The 21,823-nt window shown below is 38.3% G+C and overlaps 1 protein-coding gene across 2 annotated transcripts in view; it reads right to left on the minus strand.

Annotated features, from left to right (window-relative positions):
- The window catches only part of GNAS (GNAS complex locus), a 135,957-nt gene that overhangs the window by 34,373 nt on the left and 79,761 nt on the right, over positions 1 to 21,823 (minus strand). For both annotated transcript variants that reach the window (XM_048321550.1, XM_048321551.1), the window contains exons 3-5: positions 17,015 to 17,069; positions 16,812 to 16,931; positions 4,066 to 4,163 (exon numbers count right to left, since the gene is read on the minus strand). In XM_048321550.1, the coding sequence (XP_048177507.1) occupies positions 4,066 to 4,163; positions 16,812 to 16,931; positions 17,015 to 17,069 (273 nt within the window). The remainder of the gene's footprint in view (positions 1 to 4,065; positions 4,164 to 16,811; positions 16,932 to 17,014; positions 17,070 to 21,823) is intronic.

Here is a 21,823-nt window from a genome sequence, read left to right on the forward strand (position 1 = left end):
GTGTGAAATGGGCTGCAAACACTGTCTCTCACATTATTTCCTTTTCCACCCCAGCCAAAACCAGGAAGCGCCAGCGAGGAGATTCGCAGGGAAAGCGCAGAGTAAAATGAAGCCGGAGTCAAATGAGTGGCCAAGGCTAACTAAAGCAAAAATTCAGGGGTCTGTGGGCACAGCCTAGCATTAGCAACTCTAGAAGAAGCACTAGAAGGCTCATGTAGTACCCAGGCTTTGCTTTTGATTTGCTGAATAGTTAACCCAAAGGCTCCTGACATCAAAGCAAGTTTCTTCAGGCCATCCACAGGCTTTGGGTGAGACCGGCCAGGACAGCGTGGGCACCATCCATGTCCTTGTGCCACGAACAGCACATTCCTAGGGGAGAGATCCTGCTTACTCTGACTGCTCTGCTGGGTATTTGCGAGTCTTTAAAACCAGAGCTGCTCAAATGAAACCTGAGGTAGAAGTACTGGAAACAACAACGCTTCAAAGAGATCGTATTGGTTTGTATTTGACAAAAGACAGATTTGACAAACAGGTTTTGGCACATCACAGTGGAAATGGCTCCTATATTTTTAATAATAAGTAATATATTCTAAATAAAATGCAATCCTGTGCCTTCAGGGAAGACATATGAAGGATGGTAAATAATTTAACACCGTTTGGGATTTTCTGTATTCTAGACACTTCTGTGTTCTTCTGTTTATTATCAGCCAAGAGCAGGATCACATGGCAGCTTCATACGAACACTCTGTGTACACCCCTGCAAGAGCAATGAAATTTGGTCTCCTCATAGATAAAGCTCCCTCCTCACTGCTGAAATACAGACTGGTGACAATATCACAGACCGTGTTGTTCTAAAAGCAGAATTGAAACTGATTTCTTAGTAAGGCCAGTTAAGAAAAGGGAAACAAACCTTCTTTCCTTTCTCTGCGTCTCAAGACTGTAAAATATGCCTTGGCAGGAAGTTGGCAGAGGCAGCTACTCTTTCAAAATGAACAGGGTTCCTTCGAAGTGACACTTTTCATTTAGCCACAGTGAGCTTGAGGATACAGGGCAGGATACCAGAAGGGCTCTCCAGCAGATGAGGTTACTGGCCAGGCCTCCCAGCTTCACACCTCCAAAGATCACAACTGCAGTGAAATGGGAAGCCAGGTACCTGTGGCTTTTGGTAAAGTAGTCTTCTCTGAGCCAACACAACCAGAGACTCGGTGGAGCAACAATAAGAGCGTGTATTAATGTCACTTCTTATGGGAAGACACTGAAAATTGTAGAGATTCAGAAGGAAGCATTGTACATGTGAAGTTACTGCTCCAGAATAGGTGAAAAATACCACTTCCAGACTCTAAATCCCTGCACTGGAGTTATGGAGATAAAACATCGAGAATTTCGTTTGTTCCCACTTTCTTGGGAAAGCTTTTCCCTCACGCTCTGTCCATTCAAGAGAGCTCCTGACCCATCAGCACACTCCTGTCTTTCCTCAGCACAAACTCTGCAGAAGTTTAAGCTGCCATCTCCCCAACATCTTTCTTTCCAAATTCTCCAGCCCTGAATCGTGGAAAGCCCTTCTCCTGGACTACAGCTAAGCTGTCTTCATGGACAATCAGCTTTTAACCATGGAAAGCAGAATTGCTAAAAGACAGGCAAAACTAATTTTTAAATGTTCAGCAGAATGTTCTTGCAAAGCTTCCTACATAAAACTTTGTCACAACAGTGAAAAAATCTGAGTTTTTAAAAAACTCAAGATGTTAAATAAGCCCATACCAAGACAAACTTTACACTAAGCAATTTACCCTTCAAAAAATCACAGTTGAAAAAAATCAAATTTTTTTACAAACAACTGTAAAAAGTTTTGTGAACAAGAAACATTGTTTAAAATTTTAAGGCAATTCACTGAGGAAAGAAGCCATTAATATTTAAGAATTTATGCAACTTTCAAAAACAAGATAGGATTTTTGGAAGCCAGATTGATCTTGAAAGAGAAAAGCCACTTTTCCATCTCCCATTTCCCAGTATGCCTTTCTTGTTTTAAATGGGGACTTCAAAAGGGGACAGGTGTTCAGAACCCAAAATACCTCTCTGAAAAAATTGACAACCCCAACAGAGTTTGCTCAATATTCTCTTTTCACTTCTATTAGCACTAACAGCAGTGACTTGCACATTCATATTGAAACAGCCCTCCCTTAATAAATCTCAGATACATTTTATATTTTGCTTTTGCCACGTTTTTGTTAGCGTGTGCTCACCAGGTTAATTTAAAGGCTTCAATCAAGTCAGATTTTACAAGAAGCAATTTTTGTTAGGTCCCTTGAAAATTTAATTTGATAAAAACAAGTTCAGCATTTCAAAGTGACATTAGACTCCAAGCAAACATTTTGCCATTAAAAAACTCCTACATATGCATATTCTGTTATTAAAAACAACACCACTGCATGGTCAAAAATGCCAGAAAGGACAAAAACTACCAAAATTAACAATTAGAAAGCTACTGCTGCAAGACTATACTTTACTATCACATTGAATAAATATTAGAATTATGAAATATTTTTAGAAGGAAACAGCAATTTTTATTTTATTTTCTTTAGGGGAAAAATATCTCATTTGTCAGCAATGTTCAAAGTTTATTTTTGGCTCAACAGCCCATGATGTAGAATGAAGTGTTCCACTAGATGGAGCAGGACGGTAAAGCCATCATGAGGGCAACTTCCCCTGCTGATCCACGGAAAAGTCAGTGTCCAGGGATGGTAAGAATTTTAGCTTTCTTCTGTGCTTTCAGGACAGAAAAAGGGCAACACAAAAGCCTCTTAGTGCTCAACAATACTTCCTTCTTCACAGCATAGAAGCTGACTATTAACAAACACTAACCAGAAACAAACCCAGCTCCTCCTCATTTCTATCAACTTTACACTAGAAACACAAAATTTACTGGATGCTTGTCTGAAAATGAAAATCTTAGTACTTTTTTATTTTGTAGCAACTGAACTTGCAAAAAGCTTCATGCCAAATGATCAAACATTAGTCACCTAATGCAAAAGACATCGTTACACATCAAACAAATTCACTCTGGAAACAATGGCAAAACTTCAAAGAGGCTACTACAGAGCTGGAGCTGTGCAAGGCATAGTAAAATTATCTCTCTTGTCTCTTTTCAAACAGAGCTAATTGTTGATTTACCTTTAAGTCTACCTAAACAAACAAACAAAAGAAGAACCTTACAGATTTTATTTCATCAGATGTTCTTTAAGAGATGCAGTATTAGACAAACTGCAGTTGCCATAATCGTGTGAAACAAGAAACCTTCATTTTCTTGACCTTAAACCTTATTTCAGCTTCTCCAAAAGAAGTAGAGAGAAACTAACAAGGAACAGTTTTAAGCATTAATATTTCAAATTTAAGTCCTGCAATTCTTGAGTATGCACAACGAAAGTACCGGGAATGGTCACAATTAACTTGAGCACCTTGCCATAAAAAATCCTGAACCACAGTATACTGCTGGATGTGATAAGTAACTGCAAACATGCAGCAGACTCTCAAGACAATACTAATTACCCCAGCAGTATAAATACCAGAAGAGAATGACTCTTTCTCAGATATGTGCATGAAGGCACACAAGCAGAACTCCGGTGACTGATCACAGGCTGCTTCCCATGATTGTTGCTCCCATCTCTTTGTTTCCAGCTAAATAAATTGCACTAGAAACCAAAGTGACAAACAGGTTTGTTTCCCACCCACATTCTCTCCAACTTACTGAAAGTTGCTGCAGCACCTGAAGCTGGCATCTGGAAAGGACGGGGCCAAGTGGAAGAAGCAGAAATTTGGCCTTGGAGACAATAAAACTGTCCCCTCATTAAGGGGCCAGCCTTTGGAAAGACCTTTTGAAAGCACCTGCAAGGTTTTCAGTGTAGATACAACACCAGCTTGTCCCACCTCTCTGAACAGCTGATTACCAAGAATTCATTATGCACCACACATTCCTTTTCCAGGGATAAGGGAAAGCAAGCATCAGGACATCAAACCAGTTCATTCCCCTCAGTCACAAAGCCCCGTGCAATGGAATGGAGCAATACTCACTACTGTGCACAGTCAATCAGCTGGTACTCGTTGGATCTCTCATAGCAGGCTTTCACACCTTCATCCTGCCAAAGTGTTTTTGTGTGTTCATAAAACTCCTGAAATGGAAAAACAGTGTTAGGGAACGGGTTAGAGATGAGGAGAATCATCAAATAGTAACATATCATTTCATTTTGCAATGAGCAGGAAATGGAGCAGATTTAACAATGATCTTTAACCATGCTTTAGAACCTCACTACAAGTTCAGTTGGCTTTCTAAGTTTGACTTAAACATTCTGTAACACTTAAAGAACTGCTTCTCAATCCCTGATTGAATCCAACCACCTACTGTAAGAAGGGTTAATACCCCATCAATGACAATTTCGTTGGCATTTTTAATAATCAGTGCTATTTGGTAACATTTGTTCTTTAACTCATGGTGTCACTATTTTACATTTTTGTGGCTGTCATGATTGTTTTTTCTTCAATGAAACACTACTTCTCTATAATTCCTACATGAATGATAATGATAATTAAGCTTTACATGACTTTGCAAGTTAGTGAGGATCTTCAGGGACTATACAGACATCCGTATCTTACTTAACTCTGTACCACTTTCATAAATTCATTCTTTTACAGTGTAAAAAGACATTGAACTACAGAAGAAAGACAGTGATACAAGGCTAGATCATGTTTTGTCTCAGCCTTAAAAACTGCAATCCCAGATATGAAAGCAGACAGCCAAAAATGCAATGCTTCAGTTTTGTTGAACCTGCAACACAAGTTAACAACACAACCAAAAGCCCTTTCATTTGGCATATGAAAGATGCACTTTGGCTCCAACAGCATGTGCAACATGGATTGAACTTCTGGCCATCAGTCTAAGAACTCTGAATAGACTTAAAAAGAACAGCAGCAGCCTGGTGACTAAAATACATACAGACACCACTGTGGGCATTCCTCTTATCAACAACCATGGGTGCTCCTTGGCTATCTCTCAGAGCTTTCTGATTTTAAGTAGCAAGTATTTTTTTTTAATCCAGACCAGCACAAGACCTTTAAAATAGTTGCTGTATATATTCTATCTCTCCCCACCCCTTTTTTTTACAGCAGAATTAGTTTAAAGAAGAAGAAGAATGTGTTATTTTTGAATAGCCATGGTACTGCTTCAAGGTTCTTCCATCTCTTGGGATATCAGTCTCTCACATTCCTTTACTATCAGTGTAGTACAAAGAAAGGGGACACATTGCAAATTTCACTTTGAAAACAGTTTTTTAAAAAATTCACGCTCCTACCAGAATGTTAACTAACACCTGAACTGTAACAGAACAGTAAATCCTTTAAATTGCATCCTAAAGATGCATAAAGGCATCTTAAGTAAATTTAGTGATGCTGATTTTCAGAGCACCCTCTTCTTGGCAGGTATGAGATGCATGTGTGATTGTGTGATCACACAATTGTGAATACCAACAAGGGAATCAGCCCATCAGATGCAAATTTCATTATCCTTTTATTGCTATTAAGCATTCACTAGCTGCACATACACAAAAATGAGAGTAAACACAAAATACACATCTAAATTTTGTTCTGATTTCTTTTAAAGAGATTATGACGTTTATATATGGTATTAGATTTCAGTTTGTTCCTGGCTTTTATGAACTGTTCATGAACAAAAAGACCAGTTAAATTTCTTTCAAAAGTAGGTAAGAAGATTTTATTTGATTTTTAGTATTTGCAGATTGCACAACCATTTGCTTTTGCTATTAAGGAAAATAAAAGATGAACCAACATCTTAATTTCAGTCCTCAGTTTTCTGTCTCCCACTGCTGGAATTATCTTCACTGGATACTTAAATTTTGAAGATTTCCAATTTCTTGGCAGTTGGAGGACTATCAGTCACCTTCGACTGTATCAGAGCACAGTGAGGAAAGTATCTTTCCAAAGCAAAAAGGAGAAGGAAGATAAAAGTAAAGAAGAGAGAAGGAATTATCTGCAATCTCACTATATTTGAACCAAACCCCTTTTGGGGAATGTTTCTATATTTATTTTTAGAAGTAAAAACTGTCCAATACAGAACATCATACAGCTCACTCAACTTATTACTACAAAGCTGGGAAACAGAAAAATGGAATCGGCAATTTTACAAGGTTTTTTTTTTCTGAAACAGCAGCTGATTCAAATGGACAAATAACTAGGCAGAGCTAAGTTTACAAAAAATGCAGTAAAACATTCTTCATCACCTACAACTGTAGATACAAAGTGAAAAAAGGCAGTGCTTTAATAACAAAAGGCACAGCACAGTAAAATTCTGCCACAAAAATTCTTCCTCATTACTGTTTCTCACTACAACTATGACACTTTGGCAGAGAGCTGATATAAAGCAATTATTTCAAAGACCTTTTAAACTCCATAATGCCTTACATTTGGAGTAGTTTCTGCAATCAGATCTTAAAATGGGATGAAAAATAAAACCAGTTCCTGGCCCTAGCATAAACACATTGATATAGAAAGCCCAGGGTTTAGTTTACCAGAACAGTTACATATTGTTTAGAAGAGTCCTCCCTGTGTTCTAAGGGCAGTTTTCACTTCTAAGAAAATATGTCAATTACAGTAATGGGATAAAGATCAGTGTTTGTGCCTTGTTAGGCCAAATTAGCAATAAAATACTTAAACTGCCTTTATGCCTGTCCTGCTAATCTGAACTATAACCAGCAATACTTAGGCAATCTTCTCAGTATGGTTGTTGACTGTCCAAGTGGGATGGAAAAAGAATTTAATTCCACATTCTTTGAACTTTTTATTGGGATTTCAAAATCAGGATCTACAGCAACTGAAGAGTAATAGGTTATTCTACTAAGACACAGTGGGGTTTCTTTGGGATGGGTTTTTGCTGTTACTTTTAGTCCTTTTTTGTTGTTTGTATTAATTGTGTTTTAAAAAGTGAACTACATGACTTGTGATGGTCATACACAACCTTTTTGTCTTTAGGCCACATCAAACACATCTTTACACATGTTGGGACTAATGCTGAGCCACCTTACACAGCTGTGAACCAGGAAGGTTGTTCACCCAAGCAAAGTCAGAACCAGGCTTGCAGAGTTCATCTCCTGCTTTATTAGACGCCTCCTTACTGTAGTGACTGATTTTAGAATTAAGACATAGTAGCTGGTTGCAAAAACCCAGATTCTCCCTGCTCCCCAGTACACCTACACTAACCACAGCTCTGAAATAATATTTAAGAAAAAGAATAACACAAGAAATCCTCAGCATCCCATTTGAGTCATGGAATGTAGCCTGGGGCTACTCTCAGGGAAGGCAAGTAAAACCACAAGATTTGTTATGTATTTAGGTAAAACAGGGGCTTCAGAGGCCACTAGAAAAATCAAGTCAGTAACAGGGTTGGGGTTTTTTTTAGTTAAATAGGTATAATTTGTATGAGAGCTCTAAAAATAATGAGTTAGGAAACAAATTAACTAAAAGTAGCAGGAAAATTTCCTGAAAAGAAATAGCCAGAAAACTAGTCCTTACATGTCTGGTTCTTGTTTCCACAACACTGATTCATTTGCTGGCACATTCTAATATAACAGACACTACAGCAGCACCAACACAGGTTTTTCTTGCACTAGAAAATGGAACTCCTAACAAAACAGCTAAAATAAACAAATAATACTAAATAACAATTTGGTTTGAGATGACATTCCACAACAAACAGGATTTGAATGTTAGGTTCCAAACGATCCATAGGTATTTGCAGTGTAGGATCATATTATCCACTCTTGCCCTTTGCATACTTAAAATTGAAAAAAAAAATCAAATTATGTCATTTTCCATTAAAAAAGAAATAAAATGCTGCAGTGTAACAAAACACACCCAAGATCCTGTTTAAAGTACAGCTGAAGCTGTGTAAAGCAACAAAAGTCAACAGAAGTGGTGACAGGATGGCACCACCAGGGAAGGTGAGGAGTGAACTCCTCCTAAGCTTTATGTCAGGATTGGAGCATTTATTCACCACCAGAGCAGACTTCACACGTCCCAAAGCGTTAACAGAACCCTAAAGAGGGAGAAATCCTTGAGGAGAACACTCAGGGAAAGGAATGTCAATGTAACACAGATCTGAAGAGAACAAACAGGGCCTGACTGAATCTGCTCAGGCTGGGCAGGGGCATAGTTTGAATTCCGGGCACAATCCCCAAGAACAGGCTCCACTTCTGGGAAACTATAAAAAAACCCTGAGAAAATCCTCTGTCTGGGTAAACCTTCTCTGGTTTTGCTTAGATAACTGAAGGATCAAAGACCACGACTTGCTGCTGCTGAGGAAACCTCACCTCTCATAATACCCTATTTGCCACAATGGTTAGAAAGCTGCATTTATGTGAAATTATTTTTCATTATTAATGTTTTATTTATGAGGCGACAGTTTCTCCACCTGCTGAAAGCTTCCCAATCCAATGAGTCAATAGGCAGCATTTGTAAATCACTTGAATTCACTTACAGGAATCTCTGCAAAGCTCTAGAGAAAAAACCCCATCAGTGGAAATGCAGAAGGGATGCTTGGAAAACAGTTCTTTGTTCCAGAAAGATCTTGCTGACACAAGTCTGGATTAGAAACGGGACAATGCAGAGTCTAATCAAATTTAAAACCTACTATTTCAAATTTCACCAAGTTGAATAAATGGCAGCAAGTAAACAGTAGCTTTGCTTAAAGTCAAACTACAGAAAGTGTTAAAGAACTTGGGGGTTGACCGCTTTGGTTGTTAAAAAAAATAATCCTCAAGAGACAAACTCCAGGCCTGGGAAAAAATAAAGGAACCAAGATCTGCTTTTGAGAAGCATTCTAAAAGGATAAAATATTAGTAGAAAATGAAAGAATATAACTGGACATACTGTCTACAAGGCTTTGTTCCCTCCAGATATATAAACACTCAAGAGACGTTAAAAAAATGTTTATGAAGCAATGTTTTATAGGCATTAGGATGTTGGCAGGGAAAAACATTGGCACAGTCCTTGCCACTGTGACACCATATTCACAGGAAACTTAGCATGGACATGCTGCATTACCTTTTCTTTGTAAAATATAATATAGGGTGGATCCTTCAGCAGAGCAGTTTATTTACTAATTCCATCAAAAGTCAATGCCATTGAAAAAAACCTTACCTCCTAAAAGGTGTGTACAACCATTACACAATGTTGTGGTTAAAACTGGGATTCAATTCCTGGGCAAAGTTCACTGTCCCATGGAGCTGCACATTTCATAATAAGAGTTTTAAATAGGTCACCGACTTACAAACCTGAGGATTAAAGGTCAAACCAGCTTCTAACTGTAAAACTGTCTCCTGGAGGACATTTGCTCCCTAACGTGTTCAGTTTTTAAAAGTAGCACCGACCATTGATTTCAAACCCCTTCACAGACCTACTCTGCCAGGGGGGAGCACAAACTTTCCTTTCCTGAGAGCCAGGCAGTTCTGCTGCATTCCACAAGCGAGGCATTGCAACAAGGCAAGGTCACGGGATGGCAGGGCAGCACAGAGCATTCCAAGACAAACTGCACCAGCTGATTTTCTCCTTCCAGGATAGGAAAGTACCCAACAAATTGATTTATTTCTCATTGCTCGTAGCTGAAATCAAGTGATCACTACTGACTCTAAGGGCACTCAGAGAAGGGAATTCAAGGCAACTTTTCATTCTCCCCAAGCTTGGGCAGGGATACCAGAATGTATTAAATTTGTCAAATCAGACAGTTTAATAAGCCACTTACTTGAATAGGGAAACATCTGCATTCCTAATGGTGTGAACAAGTGTTAATTATTGCTTGCTATTTTAGGGCAAATACGCTGATGATATCACAAAGGAAACGCATACCTACGAATAGTTGAAGATATTCTCCAGTTACTGGCACGTGTCCAGAGCTGAATACAAAACTCTTTGGGAGAGGCCAGTGCACTCAGCACTTCCCATAACTGAGTCAGAAATATTTTCAGCAAGGATTCAGGCTCATTATCAATAGCTTTGCATGCTTGGAAAAGAAGAATGATTCTGAAATAGTCTGTGCGTCTGCCTGGTAACTTCTAGTAAATTAAACTGGACGTGGCTGCAAGGATTGGCCAATGGGAAGGGAATTCTACGTAAGAAATTTCTGTCAGGTTTGAACTCACATTATTCCCCTTTGTTAAGAGTTTCAAAACACCACAGCATTTTAGAAATGTGCCAACACACAAATCCCTACCCATAAGCTACAATGTGCCCTTGGTTGGAAGTCCTCACTAACATAATATCAAACCATTTCTCTTTTATTTCTACTTTCACAAGAAGTTTAATCACCACAGAAACTTCATCTGTTGATACCAGAACACAGCTCCTCAGGTTTATTAGGGAGGAAAACTCACTTTGGGTGAAAGCATCAAGCCTGCTCCCCATTTCCTCAAGATTCCTCTGCAATTTAAACCAAATAATCAGTGTTCCTCTGCTTCTTCAAAGTGTATCATACATAGAAAGAGGCAATTCTTTAATGGATCAAACTTCCTGATAGCATAAAAGGCACAAAGAAGTCTTCTACCCCATTCCAGCTCTCTTCCAGGGTACTTCAGAGGGGTGATAGAGGCAGTTCAACCATCAGCTATTTTTGGAGACTTCAGTGTAAGAAGGAAAGTTTAATAAAACTCTGAGAAATTTCCTTTGAGCCTTAAATCAGGGTTTGGAAAATGTCTTTCATACTACATTATTTAGCTGGCTTTTTGTTTAATGAATTTATAGTAAGCTTGAACAGTCAAATCAAATGACCTTACTACCTCACATAGTGCCAAGAACAAACACCTGGGACCACACTTAACTCTGCTGCCTCCTTTCAGAGTGGAAACAAAAAGCCTCTTTTTGCCAGAAACTTCCACCAACAGAAAAGAGTGTAAGATAAAACAGTTCTCCTCATTCCTCCCAAGGACATCTCACTAACCCTCTTACAACCTTTCTGAAGAAGCAGCATCTGTACTCATAGAAGTGTTCACAGGCTCACAATAAAGTCTACATGAAAAAATGAAGCTCAAATATACTTCAAAAAATTAATTTAAAGTTCTGTTTAATTGCTGGGATTTCTTTTTAAGAGTAAAAAGACACCCTGTTTCCTGGGAGCTTAAAAAAAAAAAAAATCTTAAATTTTACTGGAACTCTGAAGAAATGTCACGTACTCTCTAAAGACCAGTTGAAAACCCTGACCAGTCAGCTGGACACAACAGGGCTGTGGCTGGATCCACTGTAATACCAGGGAGGCTCACAGGTATAATTTTATTTCATCTATGCATACACCAATATTTTGTGATAGTCTCTTACTGTGATTAAAACCAGAAAATGCTCAAGAATTTCTATATTAAATTATGCCTATTTCCTGTTTAATTCAGCTGACAGCTCTTCTATTTCAACATAAATTGAATTAACCTGTTCTTGTTCTTTAAGATTGCTCTGAGGAAAACAAAGAAGATGTATCAAGAGAATTTAAGTCACGTGAACTTCTGAACCTGTAAATATGGTCTGGTATGGTGGGAATTTACTGGATAAAAATATAAATTCAGAATAAAGCATTAGCTTTTAATTCAAATACTAATCAAATAAATCTATAATAATAAAGCAAAATATAGGGTGAGGGGGTTTTGTACTACAAAAGCAACTGGACTACAGAAAAGAGATGTATATAATCCCCAGTGTCTCAAGTCCTGGGCGAAATTCCTTGTGCGATTTCAACAGAATTATGTGAACACCTCAGTGAAAGCACTGCAGAATTTAAAGGGCTGAAATTTAAAAAAAATAATTTCCAATAAATACATTTGCACTAACAAAATTTGCTAGATATTGCTAGTCACACATAAGAGTAAAATATTCCTACCAGGCATTTATCCATGTAGGCAAAAATCAGAGATTTCAGGAGATTCATTTGCAAATCATTAGTAGTTATATGTGTCTCAATTTTGAGAAACAGAAATGAAATCAAGTGGCTGCCTGCCTGACAGACCCTCTACTAAAAGAAGGCTTCAAAATAACTCTTTAATTAATCTGTATTCAAGAAATTTTTCTGCTATTAAAGGACAGGAAAACCAGCTTTACATAAATTCCTGTTAAAGTCTGATCAGGTAAACTCAATTGGATTATCTGGAAGCCCATTTAGAGGGAGCTGCTCTGTGTAGATAAGATAATAAAGATTTTAAAAAGAGTAAGTAAGGAGTATTTCAGAGGATCTAGCACCACATCAGTGATACTGTCTGTAAGACTTCCCACTCCTTTCTCGGAATATTAACATTCTCGAGGCAAAAATACTTTACATATCCACATTTTCTACTAATTCTGCACCTCAAGATGCTTCTCGAAGATATATATGTATTTATCACTATTTTACACATAACAAGATAGAGGGCACTAAAAAAAGGGAAATAGGACATTGAAGTGTCTTGCTCAAAATCTTAAAGAGAATCTGGACAAGAAAAAGCTGGAGCCCTCAATCTTCTCTCTGTAGTACGTATTCAAACTGCACACAATATTGTCCAGACACCCAAGAAACCGAGCACTGTCTCCCACCTTTCCCAGCTTCCCACGAATATCCTCAGCAAAGAAAAGTTTTGCCCACTTTCACACCCCAAAATTTGTGACATTTGAGATATTCCCATGGGAAATGTCCCCCACTGCAGTGAATATGTTTGTCATTACTTTATAAAGCTAGTGATGCTGTCAAACCAGAACAGCTCTCTTCTTCTCCCATGATGTATTTAGACAGGAATAATAATATATCTATCACTATACCCATCAGGGTGGTTATCTACAGGGACACATCATTTTGTTCTGTTGCCTACATAATTAAGGAACACTTCCGGCAGCAAAGAGATCCCAGCTCACATCTTTTCTTACTGAGACTCTATTATCTTGTTACCTTCTTGAAGATTTTGGTGTCAAAACCATTTTAGGGACTCCAAAGCCCCGTTCTGACCCTGCTGCAGGTTAAGGGATCACACTGTGCACCACCTCCTTTGTACCCACACTGCCCACAGGCCAGGTTGTAAATCAGCCCTCAAAACTGATCCCTGTTAAAAATAATCTCCCCAAAATAGAAGAGAGAAGGAGTAAGGGTTACTAGGGTTATTTTTAACCTGGGGTGGTTCAATGGTCTGATTTACACCGGGGACCCAGTGGAGGTTTTTTTGGCCCAGTGCGGGTGGCACATCCCGGTGTGGAGCGGAGGGAAGGGTTGGCTGTGGGCACAGGGGATGCTGAGCTGCCTTTGAGGCTGAAGCCAGAGTGTGGTAAAGCTCAAGGACACCACTCAGAAACCATAATAAAACCATTCAGCAGCAGTGGTAGTGGGAGATTCAAAATAACTACAATGCAGCAGTGTAATAAAACTTAAACTGGAACCAAGAGACCTGCAGACAACATCAGCATCTCTTCTAAACATCCTCAACCTAGAAAGCCATAGGCTGGAGTCATTCCTCTGGTATTCCGCCCTTCAATAGCTAATACTCTGATTCTACTATTTTCTGAATACCATTTTTCTGAATTTAGTATGGTATTTTCAAGAGACAGCTTCCTCAGCTGAGTCCAGATCAATTAAAAATAGGCAGCTGTAAATCCTGCCCAGCTGTTTTGAATATTTCATTAAAACCAGAGAATTATAATTGGACTGCTACCCAAAGTAAATAGGTTTTATTTCATAGCTTGGTTCGATTTGGTTGATCATACAGTGTGAAACGTTGATAGAACAGGCACATTTCCTTTCCTCTTCTAAAAGTAAGAGCAAAAAGAAAGGGATGAGAAGAAGGCCACTATTCTAGTTGATCCTGGGGATGGAGAAAATATCCTAACCACTGTCTGGTATGCAGAACAGGAATAAAAATACCACTTTTATAACCCAGCTAACCCAACATCACCTGACATTTGAGACAGATATACAGCTAATTTGAATTATTGAAACTACTTACGAGGTTGAGTTTTAACACTGAAAACACACACAGAGTTGTGTTAAGCTAAATGCATCAAAAGACAGTAATGATGGAAATGCCATTTGGAAGTCTCAACTATAGATCTGATCTACTAAAAACTGCAATATTTTAAAACACCAGCATGATTATGTGGACAGAATTCCTTTCAGTCAGTACTATGTTTTTCCTCTCTCCATATGCTACTACTTGCATTCAAGAAATCTAATTTCTTAATACCAACTGTGCTGAATTAATAAATCTCCAACATACTAAATTTTCAGCTTTAAAGGGGATGTTTAACCTAGCATTACACTGTACCAACATTATTTTTAACTCAAGCTGTTGTTTTTTAGGTTTTTTTAATTCAAAACAATATGGTCTACACAAATGACACACATTTCCTGTAAGTCAAAAACTGCAAAGCAAACAGATGGAGACCCAGACTAAGAAAAGAATTAGAATATCAGAACACAAAAGTTGCTCTAATCCTAATTTACATCTAAAGCCAGATCCCAGTATTAGCATCCTACCTTTTTCTTGACTTTCTTCTGCCTTTCACATTACACTGAACCTTGCTGTTAGGAAACAGGCACTCTAACTCCACCTGTTCCACAGGGAATTACAAACACAGATTTTGGCCTCTACCTTAAAATTCATTTCAACTACTCCTTCATACACAGAAGATGATGACCTTGAGCAGTACTCAAGGATTGTGATTTCTGACACTATGCACTGAGAGTTGGCATCTAGGGACACTCCAGATCTTAACTTCATTTGAATCATGCAGTTAAAATGCAGGTTCAGTTTTCCAGGTACCAAAGGACTACAACCTACATTCAGACACACTCAGAAATCAGAGATATATTAACTTATATAATCACCAAGGGCAGAGAGAGCCAACAATAGTCCTTCAACATCTGTGGCTAATGCATATCCAGTTTAAAACCTCAACCCCACAAACATTTACATATGAAATAAGTTAATCACGCCAATGAAGTAAGCCACTAGTCAAAGTTATGTACACGCCTAAACCTCTGTAGACTCAAGGCTTAAAAATTTAAGACAATACCTTTGCTCAGAGAAGAAAAACTAGTTTTATTGGAGCACTGTTATTCCTGAACTTGTGTGTCATTCAACACCTCAAAGACTCTTCACTGAACTTGGAATTATTTAAGGACCTTGTAAGTCACACAATTACACCTTGCTTTCAGTGAAAAAAACGGAAAAATTAGAAGAAATCACTGCACTCCAATTGAATCGAAGAAAAAAAACCTCTGACATAGAAAAGGAAAATCCAGTATTTCACTGCAAGGTAGGTCACAGGAACTTGTTGCAGCGTTGTTACAGATCACAACCTGAACTAGCACAAACAATGGCATTAGGAGAGCTGTGGGCACACAGCCAGTTCAGGAGCACAGAGGGTGGAGCAAGGAACTACTGTCTTCTCTCTCAGATATTCTCCTAAAACTATCTTCAAAGCATACACTTTTCTGTGCCCCCAGTAGGAGAGATCATCCATGAAGGGATCAAGTATTTCTGTGAGTAACACTGATAAATGTCTAAATTAAAGAGGTGTGAAGTTAAAAATCCCAAAATCTCGAATTTATGATGCTTTAAGTCAAAATGGAAATTATCACATTTTATATGCTAGAATCATACATCTCCCCTCTATCAACCTGTCTGTGCCTGTTGAACATTGAAAATGATCTGATTGGAAGATTACAGTGCAGTATTGCCAATTAATTGCCAATGTCACCTGACTTCTGCCATGTGCAAAAAGCACGTGGGTTTGTTTGGTTGGTTATTTTTCTTTTGATAAAGACTGACCAAAGCAGAGAAATTCCTAGAAGTGGCAACATCAGGAAAAGGTAACTGTCGCTGGTCGCACAGAACAGCTTGTTCAATAATGTTTACAAATCAAAAATTACAAAAACCTTGCTGCAGTGCAAACTATCCAACATCTTACTATTATTTGCACTTGCACTTTCATTTCAAGCATCTGGGACTGACTACTGCTGGACACAAAATTCTGGTGTAAATAGATTATGATTTTTGACACATCACCGTAATTCCTTCCCTCAGCCCCCTGGAACAGTGCACAGAGAGAGAAATACAAGTTTTGAAACATTCCTGCATTACTGCAAGTAAAAAGTACTTCATGGCAATTGACAAAAATATCTTCTCAGTGTTTAAGTGTTCAGTGTTTGCAAACTGTATTTTCATGGGCTTCTGCTACAAGTCTGGTTGAGATACAGGAGAAATTAATCACCGTGAGTGGGCACAAAGTTGTATCATCAACCAAATAATTATCCTTTCTGCATTTACTCTGGGACTGCTGGCACCTCGAATGATTAACCAGGACTGGGAGGGCTAGGGCAAGGATGTGTGAGTGGAGCCTCTGCAGAAAGCCTGGCTGACACAGAGTCTGAATCAGCAAGAAAACTCCACTGTTCTTCCAGAAGAGAGAAATCATTAAACGCCAGCTAACCATCAACAGAGTGCTGTGTGTATCTCCATTCATTTTGGGCAGGGCAATTCCCAGCAATATCCAAACTTTACACTCAGCACTGCCCATCTTGACTCTGTGGCTGATTAATTCACCAGAGCACAAAAAGCAGACAAGGGTCTTCATGTTTCTGAAGGATCAGCAGGAATATTCCGGCTGTGCTGCTGTAAACTCAACTGGCACTCACCAAAGGTACCTACTGCAGTAATTCCCAGAGAGCAGCTTGCTGTTCTGGGGAAATATTTACTACAGGGCAGGGAAATATAATCATTTTCAAAAAGGCATGGCTGCAGCCACTGTGAATTACTCACCGGAGGGAAATCGAAGTCTATCTGGTTTGCTAAATTTAAGATGTAGTCGATTCGAAACTGGTTCTCTGGATTGGCTAGTTCCACTGGAGGTGCCAAATTGCCCATTGCTGTCACTATTGTCTGCAAAGAAACACAAGTAAAATATTGCAGAGAGTGTCTAAATAGCCACTTGGAATAGTTAAAAACAATAGCTCATAAGTTACCTCTATAGCTTCTTTAATATTGTTTTTAATATCCTGAATTTTCATTTTCTTCTCCCTGTAATAAAAAAGATACATCATTAAATTCGTAAGCCACAAAAGCAGAATGCCTTTTTAAAACAGAACATGACCTTGAAAAATATTCTATCAAAACTGCGTTTTTTAAAGTGCTTTCAGTCACTGAAAACTTTTGTAGATAGGCTCAATTAAATATCTCATAACTTTTCTATTTAAGCAGTAAAATCTATTTGCATCTATTTTAAGCAGTAACATCTACTTGCATCCAAAAATCAGTGTCTAATTATGCTTTAATAAAAACTTATTACAGTCTCAGACTGGGACAAAGACATTCTGCAGAATACTAGACATACGTGAAAGTTCTTTAGGAAGGCATACACTGGAAACAAACAGAAAGGAAAAAAGGGTGAGTTACTAAAAGTAGAAACAAATGAAAGGAGACCAAGGAACCTCAAAGCACAAAAAATTAAAGCACAAAAATGGTGCCTTAGCAGAACAAGCTAGAGCAGGGAACTCAACCTGACACAAGACATTCAAATAGTCTGGATGTGACACATAACCAGCAAAGGGTTAACCAAGTATACAAAATTACCTCTTGACTACAAACAGAGGAGTAGGCTGGAAAACCATTTGGAATGAGCACTATCATTTGGGATTAACTGCAGTCACATTAACCAGCCCAACAGGTTGGAGCAGGACAGTGCAAACCATTGCCTCTGCTCCTTTGTACTGCATTTTGTGTCAAATCTGACACCAGTTAATTTCAATGCTGAACAGTGCAAGCAAATGAAATGCATGATCAAACATTTGGTATAACCAGGAATTAGCACCCTAAAAGTATTGCTAGCACTGAGCCTGTAAACTGTAACCTAATTGCAAAGCACTATGATAAAATTTTTCACATTAATAATTTCTTGCTGTACACAGCGTAAAATCACTACTTTGGGGTAAACAGAGTTAGCCATGTAATTACTAAAAAAAGCCAGCTAAACTAAGTGACCTTTTAATCTTTACTGAACTGCTTTTCCAGAACTCTTTGATTATGGAATATTTATATCAACATTTAAATTTTTTTTCGTTTTGAAAACTAACATTTTCCAGCGCAGTGTCCCAGAGATTATGAAGTACCAAGAGCATTTCCTTTTTTTACCCTTTCAAAAATAGTAACTCACACTTTCAGCTTACAGACTCCAGCTTGAAAACCTCATTTTAGTGAGTTAATTCAGTAAGCATATTACAAATGCTTTTTATCACTTTTGCCTTTCTATAATTACTCACAGTCAAAAACCAAAATGAAACTGAAAGCATATTCACCAATCAAGAATGCAGAAGAACAGCAGGAAAAAAAAATACTACTCCAATAACAAGGCAGACAGACATCCAGGAGTGGTGGGAATTTTGGCTACCAAATGAAAAATGAAGGCAGTTTTTATAAAAGACAGGGTCAAGGAAAACAGCACCATGCCAGCCCCATGTTATTCTGCCTTTTAGGCAGAGGTGTGGAGGATCTGGTTGTACCTTCCCAGGTTGTGACAGCACGACTGCAATGCAAGCGCTGCTCTTGCAGAGGGGAAGCAAACAGCAGCAGCACAGATCATCTCGTTCAGGAAGGCTTTGCTGTGTAGAGAACGTGTCTCAATCAGCAGCACAACTCCAACAAACACAAATGTGATTATCCCGAAACATCAGCTCCTCACTGACCACATGTCCTCAGGAGTTTGGGGCAGGGACAGGAAGGTCAGTGAAGCTTGATGCAGAGAGAGAACTGAATGATCAATAATCAGGTGAAAATTCTATGTTTTCCAACACTTCTTTACCTACCTACAGACCACCTTATTCCTGAAGATTACCAGTTTTTTGCTTTTAGAGATTTGGCACCACTGATGAGAACAAGGCAGTGAGCCAAGAAAGGCCAAAAGCACCAAATTAAGGAAAATAAATTAAGACAGGATATGAGAGGAAAAACTGAGGGCTTTTCACCCTCTTCCTTCCTAACTGCAATGCTTTCTATTGCCCCAGGTCTTGACAAACTCTCCATTCCACAACCAAGACGTAGGGTGCACAAATACTCTCTTCCTCAGTAGCGCACATATGGTTGCAAAACCACCATCCGCTTTCAGTTTTTAAAAATCATGTTTAATTATTAAAAATATGTAAATAATGGTATGAAAGCAGGAAGTGTTTATCAACGACAGTGTAAGCAATTTGTCTGGCTTTATTGTGCCTCCAAATTTCAGCTGGATCTTGAACTTCAAATGAAGATGTATCCAGATTCTGCGCTGTTTAGATCAAAAGGGCAACTGATATGCTGAAAGCCAAGCAAGATACCAGTATTTGTACAGCATCATCACTCTTTTTGCTTTGGTTTGGAATATCATTAGAAAAAGAGGAGTTTAGGAAGTTAGCATTGTTTTTGAGCAAAGTCTTGTTATGCTCTACTCCCTGGAACACTTGCTATTAACTGTCTCAAAGCATCAGTGAGGTGCACGTTGACCTGACTCTTCCATGCCATTCTATAAATCTCATTATTTTAATTAAAGATTTCAGTCAAACTTCCACATTTACACCTCTTGGCTGATCCTCTCACTACTAAGTGATAATGAATACGGAGCAACGTTAACCTCCAGCAATTAACAAACTGCTCGATAACCATCATCATCTTTACAACAAGGATACTCATAGTTCCTATTTCTGGTGTTGTTGCCATGGCCCTATAGCCTACCCAGTAAACAAGGAATCTTATTACACAGCAGTGAATGTATCACAGCGTTTTGTGTTTTGTAATGTTTACTAGGCATAAACTTTCCATGACAATGAGACACTTTATTCTTCTGGGACTCAGCATGTTCATCAATCACCCATCCAACAGCAGCTTACAAATAACTCTAACTTCTCACAAAAAAATACCCAAAAAGATGACGTTCATTTTATTCGGGGACTAACAAGGTACAGCACACAAAAGCAACATCCCTTTTTTTTAAAATAAATCCCAGCCAGGTTGCACCTCAAATTTCCAGAAGTACTCAAACTTTTATTTTCCACAACCACAAAGACTGACTATTCTAAACTTAGAAACAGATTATTTCCCTTTTAATTTCTTATTCCCAGGTGTTGGCACAAAACCACAAAAGAAAAAAAGCTGGGCTGTCAAAATGTTCTCCTCTGGAACATCCTGAGTAGTTTGGGGATGGCACCAATGCTCTCCTGGCTAAGGAACGACTGATGTCTCTGCAGGCCTGTTCTGTATCTTCAGATGCCATGGGTTAATAAGGTCATCTTTTTAATCTTGTTTAAAACTTTTGCTTAGGCTGTGCAAGGTAGGCCAAACAAAGCATTAAACTCTATTAGTTGAGGATTAGAAGAAAAATCTCAAATCCTGCTGTTTTCAATATTTAAATGGGCCAAAGCAAAGCTGCACATAGCTTTCAGGAAAACTAATAAAGTCTATTTTAGGCACTATAAAAAAAGATGACATTTTAATTCAAGTAACATTAAATTAGAATGACATCAAAGGTCAGAAAAATCAAATATTCGTTGAAAACCAACCTAATCAGAATTTAGTAAAGAACTTCTCCACCTGTGGTTGAGCTTTACTATTAAAAAAGCAACATTTTTACTTTGCATAAAATTTGATAAAGTCTGAGAACACATTAACAAACAGATTATCAGAAAGCAAACTAATTTAATGTTCATTTCTTGTTTACTTTACAGATAATATGAATAACCATTACTTGGAAAAAATACTTAAAGTTTAAAAAGAACATTCCAGAGGATAAGGATTCAGTTCACCCTGAACCCTTAAGCATCTCACAGGTAGGAAAATAATTTTAAAAAAGGGTTCTGAAATGGAACCGTCAGAACAAAACTTGTTAAAGAATTGGGGGTGGACACAGATGGATGGACAGGGATGATGCGATACCTTTATGCCATTAATCTAATTCCTAAAAGCAAAGAAATTTGAATTTTTTTGGTCAGTGCTGACAGGTTAGGAAACCTTGGAAAGTTCTGCAGTTCTGGAGAATATATAGACTATTTTAATAGGCCATATTAGTCACAGAGTGTTAATACAGAGCCTTTGTCTCATTTACAAGGCTGTAAACAGCCCAGCCTCTATCACCTTCAGGGATTGGTGTAATGCATAAATTACCTTTATTTCTGAAACAGTCAAACTTCGCTGACTCTTGAACTTGCTGACATAACAACTACAGCAGGGCAAGGCTTCCCTTCCCCAGGCAAAGCTCTGCAGTCAATGAGTCAATTTGCAAGTGGAAGAGCCAGAATCAAAATCTTACAAAGCAATTCATTTGCCTCTGACTTTTTATGGTAGAAAATGACATTGTTGTGTTTCACACAGGTGCATCTCCCTGCTTTCAGGTACTGCCAATAAACATGAATGCCCAGGGAAGCAGCCACGGGCTGTCCCTTTCTGCTCACCTTCAAAAGCCCATCAATTACAGACTGACAGCCAATGAAAACTTAATAGGTAATTTTGTTTTAAAACACAATTCAGTTCTTTGACAGGCAGTCATGTACTTCATATACACGTGGGATTTAAACATGCCTATTCATCTAAATACGGTGTCTTTGATGCAGTGAAACATGCTGATGGATTTAATAAATATTCCATAAAATCTGCATTAAAATTTATTTACTGAACCTTATGGAAGCTAAGAGCACTACCTGCCAATCCACCTCAGAGAACCAGAGCTGTGCAGTCAAGATTTTCAGACACAAGACCACGAGCAAGGAAATTCAATTAAGTTTTGCTACCAACCCACACTACAAAAATCTTGC

The sequence above is a fragment of the Corvus hawaiiensis genome, chromosome 17 (assembly GCF_020740725.1).
Source record: "Corvus hawaiiensis isolate bCorHaw1 chromosome 17, bCorHaw1.pri.cur, whole genome shotgun sequence".
NCBI lineage: Eukaryota > Metazoa > Chordata > Aves > Passeriformes > Corvidae > Corvus > Corvus hawaiiensis.